The sequence below is a fragment of the Lipotes vexillifer genome, unplaced genomic scaffold (assembly GCF_000442215.2).
Source record: "Lipotes vexillifer unplaced genomic scaffold, Lipotes_vexillifer_v1.1 scaffold870, whole genome shotgun sequence".
In the NCBI taxonomy this organism is placed as follows: domain Eukaryota; kingdom Metazoa; phylum Chordata; class Mammalia; order Artiodactyla; family Lipotidae; genus Lipotes; species Lipotes vexillifer.
Window position 1 is genome coordinate 496102 of NW_006771408.1, and position 11518 is coordinate 507619.

General features: G+C 56.7%; 1 protein-coding gene across 3 annotated transcripts in view; it reads left to right on the forward strand.

Annotated features, from left to right (window-relative positions):
- The window catches only part of MYH9 (myosin heavy chain 9), a 63125-nt gene that overhangs the window by 46881 nt on the left and 4726 nt on the right, over positions 1-11518 (forward strand). For all 3 annotated transcript variants that reach the window (XM_007446739.1, XM_007446738.1, XM_007446740.1), the window contains 12 exons: positions 363-486; positions 2451-2622; positions 3419-3631; positions 4288-4432; positions 5653-5859; positions 6267-6371; positions 6613-6765; positions 7894-8142; positions 9200-9412; positions 9568-9780; positions 10081-10242; positions 11328-11456. In XM_007446739.1, the coding sequence (XP_007446801.1) occupies positions 363-486; positions 2451-2622; positions 3419-3631; positions 4288-4432; positions 5653-5859; positions 6267-6371; positions 6613-6765; positions 7894-8142; positions 9200-9412; positions 9568-9780; positions 10081-10242; positions 11328-11456 (2085 nt within the window). The remainder of the gene's footprint in view (positions 1-362; positions 487-2450; positions 2623-3418; positions 3632-4287; positions 4433-5652; positions 5860-6266; positions 6372-6612; positions 6766-7893; positions 8143-9199; positions 9413-9567; positions 9781-10080; positions 10243-11327; positions 11457-11518) is intronic.

Here is an 11518-nt window from a genome sequence, read left to right on the forward strand (position 1 = left end):
GGAAGGGGGAGGTTGGAGGCATGCAGAAGGTGGCGCCATCCCGCCTGCCCTGAATTCCCTCGCTGACCCTCACTGTCACCTGGCGGCTCTTCTCACCTGAGCAGAAAGGGGTGACGCAGGCCCAGGAAGGGCTCGGGCACCCCCTTTTTGGGTCCCAAGGAGGCTTACCCAGCTATTGCAGGGGAGCTAGTGACCTCTCAGAGGGACTCCTTTGACCTAGGAAATCCTGATGAACTTGACCAGGTGTTTAAGGCCCCGCCCCACCATTCAGTCCTCAATGTCTGGGTGAGCCGTGCCTTGAGGAGAGCTGGCGTGTTCCGCGCTCAACTGGCTTTAAGCTCTGACCCGCCCTCGCCCCCCAGGAGAAGAAGCTTCTGGAAGACAGAATAGCCGAGTTCACCACCAACCTCACGGAGGAAGAGGAGAAGTCCAAGAGCCTGGCCAAGCTCAGGAACAAGCACGAGGCCATGATCACCGACCTGGAGGGTAAGCGGGTGGCGGCAGGAACGGTCGGACTCGGGGTCGCTGGAGTGTCCCCTGCTCGGGGGCCCAGCCCGGGCCTCGCTGCCGGGAGCCGGAGTGCCGGCCGGGTCTCCCACTCGCTCTGTGCAGGCGAGGCTGGGGTCCGTGGTATCCGGCCGCTGCCCTCGAGATATGGGGGTCAGCGCCCGCTCCCTGTGGAGTCTGGACCTCCAGGCACGGGTTGGGAGGGGCGCTCCCCCAAGTGACGAGTGTTGAGAATCGAGCTCTGGCGTTTCTCTCGGTGTCGCGCACCATGCGTTTCACAAGCTTCTGAGACTTCCTAGGAGCTTCTAGGTTTGACTGCGACTCTGCCACTTACTAGCTGTGTCATCTTGTACCTATTAGTCTCCGTGAGCTTGAGTTTCTCTTACCTCTAAGGGGACACAGCAAAAGGGTGAGTGCGAGGAATGAACTAAATAGTGCGCATGGACATGCTGTGTGTGTGGTAAGATGCCGGGCAGGTATCGCGAGAGGCCATTGCTTCACGTGGGGCAGGGAGACAAATCATGCCTCCATCTCCCTGTGCCCTGGGATCCGTGGTGGCTAGGAGGATGGCACAAGCCCAGGTCTGTGCTGTCTGGGGACCCCTTGTCCCCCTGCCCCTTGAGAGGAGTGGAACAGGGGGCAAGGGGAGCCCAGACCACTGGCGGGGGGTGGGGGTCGCTCTGAGCTCCAGCCAGAAACCGCTGCTCCCTCTGGGGAGACGTGGGGCAGCCCGGTGCGCAGGACGGTTGTCAGTGCCCAGTGGACGTAGGGCTGAAACCATCTAGGCTGGTCGCTAGGAGAATTTTCCCAGCTTGGTTTCTTGGCCCCTCCTGGGTTAAGGTGTTCAGGCCATCAAGGGGAAGAGACGTCCTGACACAGAGATCTCTTCACCTGGGAATAGTCTGAAAGACTCCATCATCCAGGAGATATTGGAGCAGCAGGCCAGCTGGATTGGCAGACGTGAAAGTTTGACACTAACAAGCGTTGCCAAAGATGTAGAACAGTCAGAACACACACACGCTGCCAGTGGGAGTATAAATTGGTAGACAGTTTCAGGGAACAATCTGCCAGTGCCTAGTGAGGTTGAAGCTTTGCCTGCAACCCATCCCTCTTGTCCGTGTGCGTTGGGAGTCATGGGCAAGAACGCTCACAGCATCGTGGCTCAGGAGGGCACACAGCTGTAGGCTGTGCCCATCTATCCTACCAGTGCTCATCAGCTGTAGGATAGACAGATGAGTTGTGGTGTGTTCACATGGTGGCATACACAGACAGAAGTCCAAATGGATCGATTACAGTGACACTTGAGTTGCTAAATCTCAAGATTTTAATGTTGAGCGACAAAGGTAAGATGAGGAATAAGAGTCGCCAGCCCTTACTGCGCACAGTCTATGGGCAGGCACGGTTCCAGGTGCTTTCAGATACCAACACATTTGAGCCTCCCAACAGCCTAAGGAAGTAGCTTGTCTTATAGCCTTACTACTCAGATGAGGCACAGAAAGGTAAAGACATCACCTAGGTGATGTCATAACAGGAGTTGTAAAGCCCATTGGACTCTGGCCCCGCTGTACCATCTCCATAGAATTCATATAGGACAGATCCCTAATGTAAGTTCAGATTCGTGCAAGACTAAATGTTATAATTTTTAGGGAGGCAGACATGGTGGCGCCTCAAAGGGAAATGAGGGAACTGTAAACATGAACTTTGGGGGAATAGTTCCCTTGGTGGGAAGGGTCAGTGGGTGGGGTTGGAGAGACAAGGACTTGGAAGCTCATGGTGACGTTCTTTCCCTTCATCCAGGAGTTGGGTACGAGTGTGAATCATGATCATTTAAACAGCACGGATGTTTTGTAACAAATATTTGGCATTGTATGTAAGATTTGAAGACAAAGACGGATCTGTAGCCACTGAGGGGTCCGTTCGCATGTCTCCCTTCTTCCTTTAAGAGCGCCTGCGAAGAGAGGAAAAGCAGCGTCAGGAGCTGGAGAAGACCCGCCGGAAGCTCGAGGGAGACTCCACGGACCTCAGTGACCAGATCGCCGAGCTGCAGGCTCAGATTGCTGAGCTCAAGGTGCAGCTGGCCAAGAAAGAGGAGGAGCTCCAGGCTGCCCTGGCCAGGTGAGGGCCAGAGCATCAGCCGGTGGTGCCCACACTCTCAGCGTGCTCCCTGCTGTGGTTCTCGGTGCATCAGTGAACTGTGGGCACGCGCTCTGCTGTTGTCTTGGAAGCCAATTAATGACAAAACATTTTCTATTCACTGAAAGCGCAGTCTGAGGCTTCTCTGTCATCTGTAATCCCCCCAAAATTCATGCACAACCCTAGTCATCCAATCATAGCAATTCTTTCCTTTCCTTTTTAAAATTTCATGGCTACAGGCATGCTTTTTAAAAATAGATTTTATTTTTCCAGGCATATGTAGATTCATAACAAAATTGAGCAGAAGTTACAGTGAATTCCCAAGTCCCCACGTGAGCAGCCTCCCTTATTAGCAACCTCCCCCGCAAGGGTGATAACATTTGTTAACAATTCATGAACGTGCACTGACACATCATTATCACCCAAAGTTGGAGCACATTTGTATTTCTACTTAGTTGCTGTAATCATGGACTGTAGCATTTTATTTCCTTTTTTTTTTTCAGTTAAAGATTTCTTTTTTTTTTTTTTTAATGTTCAAAGGACTGAGTCTTAATTTTGAAAATGAAATGATTCTTCTGTGAGGTTTTTGAATTCTCAAAGTGGAATAGCGCTAAGTCTTCTGGATGCGTCAGATGTTTTTGCTGAGAAGAGCTCCTAAGGGCCATGATTATGACTGCCAGAAGTGACTTTGGCTGCACCTCTCTGAAGCCTTTTCTGCAGACTCTGCTCTCCGTAGGTGACAGTGACCTCGTCCTGATGTTGTTGCTCTCTTTGGCAGAGTGGAAGAAGAAGCCGCCCAGAAGAACATGGCCCTAAAGAAGATCCGGGAGCTGGAATCTCAGATTTCTGAACTCCAAGAAGACCTGGAGTCTGAGCGTGCTGCCAGGAATAAAGCTGAGAAGCAGAAACGGGACCTCGGGGAAGAGCTGGAGGCTCTAAAAACAGAGTTGGAGGACACTCTGGATTCCACGGCTGCCCAGCAGGAGCTCAGGTGTGTCTTGGGACCGACTGCCCCAGTCACTGAGGGATAGGGGTGGTGGTGCAGGGAAGGGGAGGCTGTGGCCTGGGAGGGGTGGACCCCAAGTCTCTGCATACACACAGTGGCCTGTTGTCATGGAGCAGAGAGCTCGGAAGCTGAGGATTCCTCAGCGGCTTCTCCCTAGAGTAGAAGGAATTGGGGTGAGGCAAGGGTGGGCTTTAAAGCTGAAAGGCTACAGAAGCCTCTACAAAGTGTGACTGTGGGGAATTCCCTTGCAGTCCAGTGGTTAGGCCGCTGCGCTTCCACTGCAGGGGGCACGAGTTCGATCCCTGGTTGGGGAGCGAAGATCCTGCATGCTGCATGGTGCAGCCAAATAAATTAATTAATTAATCTGCTTATAACTCACTCCTGGCTTCTCGTATTTAGAATAAAATCCAATTCCTTACATAAAAGGCCTACGGTACATTAAAAAAAAAAAAAAAAAAAAAAAAGTGTGTCTGTGAGCCTGGGCTATAGAATGGATGACCACGGAGAGAGGCCAGCGGGCAGAAAGCTGCCTGGGGTAGCCAGTGCCCCTTGCCGGGTGCTCTCTGCTGCCACAGAAGAGCCCCAGGGCAGCATCGCTCCTGGATCCCTGGCCTCCCTCCTGAGGGCGTTTCTCTGTCCAGGTCCAAACGTGAACAGGAAGTGAACATTCTGAAGAAGACCCTTGAGGAGGAAGCAAAGACCCACGAGGCCCAGATCCAGGAGATGAGACAGAAGCACTCGCAGGCCGTGGAGGAGCTGGCAGAGCAGCTGGAGCAGACGAAGCGGGTGCGTGGGCCTCCCCAGGACTGGCTCCGTGAGGCTCTGCCACTGTCAGGGGGCCCTTGCGGACTCTAGGCGCCAGCCCCTCGTGGCTGTGTGACTTGGGGATATAGGTCCCTCTGTGCCTCAGTTTCCCCATCTGTAAGGGAGGCTGATGATAGCCCATCTCCTACAATTAATGTGAGAGTTGGAGTTGGTAACATGTGAGGCACTTAGATGGTAAGGGCTCGGTAAGTTGTTCAAGAATCATTTATTCTCATTATTATCTTGTTCATCAACCTGCCAGACCAGAAAATTTCATGGAATTGGAGCGACTCTGAAACTGAGTTTCAGAGGGCCGTCGGGGCCCCCTTTTCTGAAGCCCGTCCCTTCCCTAGAACACCCCCAACAGGTGGTCAGTTGGAGTCTTCGTAGGAGAACCCTGGGGATGTTGACCCCAGATGGTTTCTCGGCTGTGGCCGGGCAGTTCCTGAACAAGACCAGTCCTGCATCCGGTGGCCTCCAGCTCACAGCCACCCTTGATGGCAGCCTGAGAAGGCAGAGGCTCTTCCATACGGCAACCTGTACAATATTTCCAGAAACCTGCCTTGTCTACCTGTCTACCTTCAATTTCCACCTGGTTCTGGGCAGGTTGAAGCCTTGCCTGGTCCTTTAGCTGTTTTCACCCAAAGTGACTTTGCATTCACGCTGGGTCCGGTTTACCCTTGAACTTGCCCGTGATGCTGTGGCCGGCTCAGTACGGACTAGATTGGGATTGTCGTGTTTATTCTGTAAACTCGGCTTTTATGTTGTTTGGAAGAACATCACTGTGTTACTTTGAACATCAAATTTTCAAGAGGCTTTCCTGGAAGTCTACCTACGAACAGTTATAATTTCCGTCATCCTATAATAACAGCTAAAATCTTAACATCCGCAACGATGGCATCTTGCCCTTGGACGCTCCCTGAAGCCGGTGCAGGAGGCCGGGCAGGGATGGTGTGAGAGCTGGGGGAGCACACGTGCCGGGTGTCCAGCCCCAGCTGGGTGCTGAGTTCACATCAGGCCCAAGCCTTCCGAGTCTGGGACCCTTGCCAGCTCGTCAGCCCCCGGACTTGCCCCGTGTCGTTTTTGCTGCAAAGGCAGCCGATTCTGGGTCTGGATCCGCCGGATCTTCGATGATGTTAGAAAGACCAGCCTCACGTCACAGGTGCCCCCTTTCACGTCTTCGCTTTTCTCCCCGCTGCCAGGTGAAAGCCAACCTCGAGAAGACCAAGCAGACCCTGGAGAATGAGCGAGGGGAGCTGGCCAACGAGGTGAAGGTGCTGCTTCAGGGCAAGGGGGACTCCGAGCACAAGCGCAAGAAGGTGGAGGCCCAGCTTCAGGAGCTGCAGGTCAAGTTCACCGAGGGGGAGCGCGTGCGCACGGAGCTGGCCGACAAGGTCTCCAAGCTGCAGGTGAGGCCTCTGCCGGACCTCCTGGGTCCTGGCCCACATCGCCAGGGCTCCCGCTCTTCTCTCTCTCTCTCTCCCTCCCCCTCTCTCCTCCCTCCCTCCAATGGAAATGGCATCTTTGGGACATTTGGTCATAAAACCAGTCATTAAAGAAGAAAATCAGGTAGTTTTGGCTTAAAATAGTGAAACAAATTTCCTGAGGGTTTGACTTTCCCTCCCTCTCTCTGTCTCTGTCTCTCTCTCTCTGTCTCTCTCTCTCTCTCTCTCTCTCTGTCTCCGCAACCTGGCTCAATCTGCGAGGCCTCTGGGGTTCAGCCTGTGACTCAGGTCCAGCATGGCCAAGAGAGCCGAGGTAGGGCCCAAGCAGTCGTGGTCAAACTCACGGGGCTTTGTCTCCCATTCGTGCGCAGGTCGAGCTGGACAATGTGACGGGTCTTCTCACCCAGTCGGACAGCAAGTCCAGCAAGCTCACCAAGGACTTCTCCACTCTGGAGTCACAGTTGCAGGACACGCAGGTGAGGGCGGCAACGGGTCCCTGTGCCCGCACGGCATTAGCTGCCAGGCTTCTGGATCTTTGTCTCAGAGCATCCTCCCCTGCATCCGCGGGCTCTCTGCGTCCTCCCGGCTCCTTGCCAGCTCTCTGCTGGCTGCCCCCTGAATCCGAGGGACTGCTCCCCTCTTCCACCAAGGGTATGGGGACCGCGAGGCCCTGGCGCTGCGGGTCCTGAGCCCCTGCCCTCCTTGTTCTCGGAGTAGGAGCTCCTGCAGGAGGAGAACCGGCAGAAGCTGAGTCTGAGCACCAGGCTGAAGCAGGTGGAGGATGAGAAGAGCTCCTTAAAGGAGCAGCTGGAGGAGGAGGAGGAGGCCAAGCGGAACCTCGAGAAGCAGATCGCCACCCTCCACGCCCAGGTCTGGAGCTGGCTCCCCGCAAGACACCCCTGGGAACTGTGGGCTGGAGCCTGCAGGCTGGGGAGCTTCTGGCAGGGCGCCCCTCTGGACTCCAGGGCACAGCCCTGCCGCTGGGTCCACCCAGGCCTCCCCAAGCTGGACACCTTCCCCTGGGGGAAGCTCCTGCCCTCCCCAGACCAGGGCTCATGCCTGGGGTCCCCAAGGAGAATTTGGGAACCCATGAACTTGGGTGGAGGAGACGTACATCTTCGCTTCACCAATCTCCAGCTGGCCTCCGGCGTTTTCTTCTGTTATGAACGTAGGCAACAAGCCGTGGCCCTAGCAGTGCCGGTGGCCTGTTCAGTAGAAACCACCGGTCATCGTGTCCGAGCTGAGGGCAGGCTTTGGGAAGGTCATCGTGCTCCTAGCTACTCAGGAGCCTGCTATCTGCTGTGCTGATAAAGAAGCACGATGGTTACTGAATCACAGTCTTAAAACATACCCGACACCTGCACTTTTCTATATTGGTTTCTTGGTAATCCTGCGCATTCTGCTTTATGCGCGTTCAAACCTTGTTATGAGAAGGAGGTCGGAGTCTTCTCTAGACTCTGAAAGGGTCCGGGCCAAAGATAGACCAAGGGCCCTCTTCCGGATCCTGTCTTAGGACCTAAACGTGCCAGAAGATCTGCACCAGGTCGGGGAGGGTACAGGGTACCTGGATGGCGGTAGGGAGTGTGGGCACGGTGGCAGCTGTGTGTCCAGATGCGAGGAGGGGGCTGCGAGACGGACGCCTGCAGGCAGGGGGCACCAGGCTGCTGCCTCGGGGAGGGGAGGGGAGGAGGCGAGGCTTCCCACTCTAGGCCTCCGTCTGCGGCTGGTGCGGGTCACAACCGAGAGGCCTTCCCAAGCTGACCTGCGGTGTCCGCCTCCCCTGGGCTCCATGCGCTAGGCACCTGCCCTCTGCAGAAGCTCCATTTCCCTGGCCCCAGAGGGAGCGGGAAGTGGTTGGGGGAGCCGTCTCCGTAACTGGGTTGGCGCCCCATTCCTCCACTGGCGGGTGGCAGGCCGGCTCCCAGCTGTCCCAGGTGTGGCCACGTTACCCGAGCAGGTGCCGTGCTGGGTGCCTCCTTACCCCTTGCTCCCGCCCAGGTCACCGACATGAGGAAGAAGGTGGAGGACGGCGTGGGGTGCCTGGAGACGGCCGAGGAGGCCAAGAGGAAGCTCCAGAAGGACCTGGAGGGGCTGAGCCAGCGCTACGAGGAGAAGGCGGCCGCTTACGACAAGCTGGAGAAGACCAAGACGCGGCTGCAGCAGGAGCTGGACGACCTGCTCGTGGACCTGGACCACCAGCGGCAGAGTGTCTCCAACCTGGAGAAGAAGCAGAAGAAATTCGACCAGGTGGGTGTCGTCGGTGCTGCCACGGCCTCATGTCCTCCCCTCTGCAGACACCCTGCCTCGGGCCCAGCCCGGGAGGAGGCCCTGCTGGGCAGGCGTTCAGAGGGCCCTCCCGGATTCCAGCTCGTTGAGGCGCCTGGGAAGAAAGCGCTCAGAACTGGGTGTCTTCACAGGATAGGTTTGGGAGCAACTTTTCCCCTTTCTTGGTTTTTTATGTTTTCCAAATCTTCTCTAGTTAGAATGTTTCTTTATACGTTCGTAACTCTTGCTTGCTCCAGGAGATCTGAGGCAGCTTACCGAGACGCAGACAGTGGGGTGGGATAGGAAAATGGAATAAAGCAGGGGTCGGCAAACTGGCCGAGGGCGCCCACTGCCTGTTGTGGACAGAGGTATTGAGCACAGCTGTCACTACAGCTGCTTTTGTACTAACGTAGCAGTTACGCAAAGTGTGAAGTCACACGTGCAGTCTAAAGCGTTTCCCATCTGTGTCCCATTTAGGAAATAAGCCCATGGAATAAAGAGGTGCTGAAGCAAAGGGAAGGGGGAGGGGGGAAAATAAGAGGACACGGTCAGGGTGGGCCAGCGCAGGGAAAAGCTGCCTCACGTCCTTGGAGGGGGGCCACAAGGGATTTGCGCCTCTGAGCAGCCAGATTCACTTTCTTTTCAAGGTAAACACCAAGCAGTCATTCAGGAAAACCAGGGGCTTTCCGGGTCCCGAGGGTGAAATATTTACTTCCTGTGGGTTCTCCCGGAAGGGGCACTGAGTGTCATAAAGAACCTTGGTTACTAAGTAATAAAAGTTACACAGACTCCAATGGGTTGTGGCAGAGGCCATCTCCGCCTTCGTCTGCTTATGAGGACACGCTGCACGGCACGTGTCGCAATCGGAAGCAGCCGGCTCGCTGCTCTCCTTGGTCCCCCTCCCCCCAGTCCTGGCCCCTGGGACCCTCCTTCCCCAGGGAGTTCGGGCCCGGATGCTTTACCTGCCAGAGGCCAGCGGGCCCTGAGCTCTTTCTGAGAGCCGGTTGCTCGAGCCTCACGGTGCCCGCCTGTCTCCCAGCTCCTGGCCGAGGAGAAGACCATCTCTGCCAAGTACGCAGAGGAGCGCGACCGGGCAGAGGCCGAGGCCCGGGAGAAGGAGACCAAGGCGCTGTCTCTGGCCCGGGCGCTGGAGGAGGCCGTGGAGCAGAAGGCGGAGCTGGAGCGGCTCAACAAGCAGTTCCGCGCGGAGATGGAGGACCTCATGAGCTCCAAGGACGACGTTGGCAAGAGCGTGAGTCCCCGAGCCCACGGCCGGCACTGGGGCGGGGGTGTGCTGGGGAGGGAGATGGCCTCAGGACCCGAAGGATTAGGGGCTCACGGACACTGAGGCTGGGGGCCTGGCGGCCTCGTGCCCCTCTGCTCCTGACCGTGTCCCGTCGGCGGCAGGTGCACGAGCTGGAGAAGTCCAAGCGGGCCCTGGAGCAGCAGGTGGAGGAGATGAAGACCCAGCTCGAGGAGCTGGAGGACGAGCTGCAGGCCACTGAGGACGCCAAGCTGCGGCTGGAGGTGAACCTGCAGGCCATGAAGGCGCAGTTCGAGAGGGACCTGCAGGGCCGCGACGAGCAGAGCGAGGAGAAAAAGAAGCAGCTGGTCAGACAGGTGCGGACGGCCCTCCCGCTGCCCTGGGCAGAGGCGGGCAGGGAGCCCCGGTTCTGGGGGCTCCTTTCTCCTTCCACCGGCACTGGCGGAGTCCCCTGATTACGTCCTCCACGTCCTCACGTTCCAATCCTCTGCCTGGGGGTCAGTGGCCCCCTCTGCTAGGGTTTTATGGTCAGGAGTCCTCCCTGTCCCTGGACGCCCCGTGGACGCCCCGGGACCTGGACCAAGCCCACCCGGGCCGGGAGCTGAGGCAGGGTCTGTGGGTACGTCCGGCCTCCTGAGCCGTTGGCCTCTCCCCAGGTGCGGGAGATGGAAACTGAGCTGGAGGATGAGAGGAAGCAGCGCTCGATGGCCGTGGCCGCTCGGAAGAAGCTGGAGATGGACCTGAAGGACCTGGAGGCCCACATTGACTCGGCCAACAAGAACCGGGACGAAGCCGTCAAACAGCTGCGGAAGCTGCAGGTGAGCTCAGGCTGGATCAAACCAGATCCAGCTGCACACGGCAGCGCTGGGCTCAGCATGGGGCTGGGACACTAGTGGGGTGGCCGATGAATGCTAGGAAGTGCCACCTTGCCCTCCCCGAGGAAGGTCTTGCGTGCCTTTAGCTCCATCTCACAGATGGAAACCCAGAAGCTGAGCAGAAACAAACTAGCCGGAAGCAAACTTGCAGTAAGATTGTTGTCTTTGAGTGCCTTAAACAAAGAAACAAACAAGTGTAAACCTAGAAGTGCAATGGCGTTATAGTCACTTAGTGGCAGATTTCTAGAATAAACCAGACGTGACCCATCCCAGCCTTAACGGACAGTGGTGGAAGGTTCCAAGCTGATGGTTCAGAGAAGCAGCCCGGAGCACAGAACACATACTTGGCCTCATCAGTAATGAAAGAATAATAAGTGTAAAAAACCAGCTCTGAGATGCCACATCATATCCAGCAAGCCGGCGACAATAAGAACGAGTGTAAACTCTGGTGTTTGCGAGGTCGTAGGGCACAGGTGCTCTCACTGCGGTGGCCGCTCTACCTGGTACCACTTGGCCGTGCCCAGCAAGGGTTGTATCCTTTGGCCTGGGGAATCCCAATTTGGGATTTATCTGCAAAGGGAAAAAAAACACAACTATTTCCCAAGATCTTCAGAGTGAAGACGAATCACCAGTGAACAAAGGACACATGACCGCGCCATGTTGCCGGGACTAACCTGGCAGGTGGCCGTTGACCTGGAGCAGTGGGGATGGCCCCAGAGCGCGGGATTCAAATCAACAGGAGGTGGTAGAAAGTAAACAAAAACGTAGCTGGCCTAATACCCACCCGGGGACTAACGCTGCCGCAGGTGTGCTTCGTAGGTCCTAACAGTTAAGAGCGTGTAAAGATGGTATAGAATAAAGGGAAGCTTTGTCTTTACTCTTCTGCCCTTTTATAGCCATGTTGGTTGAATGTGGCCACAGGCTGAGGCCCAGCCGTCGGTCCCTGTCGGCGGGGCATCCCTGTGCGGGGGTGTGGGCACACGGGAGCGGTGGGACGGTGGCACCAAGCCTCTCCTCCCTGCCCTCAGGCCCAGATGAAGGACTGCGTGCGGGAGCTGGAGGACACGCGCGCCTCCCGCGACGAGATCCTGGCGCAGGCCAAGGAGAACGAGAAGAAGCTGAAGAGCATGGAGGCCGAGATGATCCAGCTGCAGGAGGTGGGCCGGGCCGGAGCAGGGCGCTCGGGGCCTCCACCCACCTGCCGGGGCCACCTGGGCAG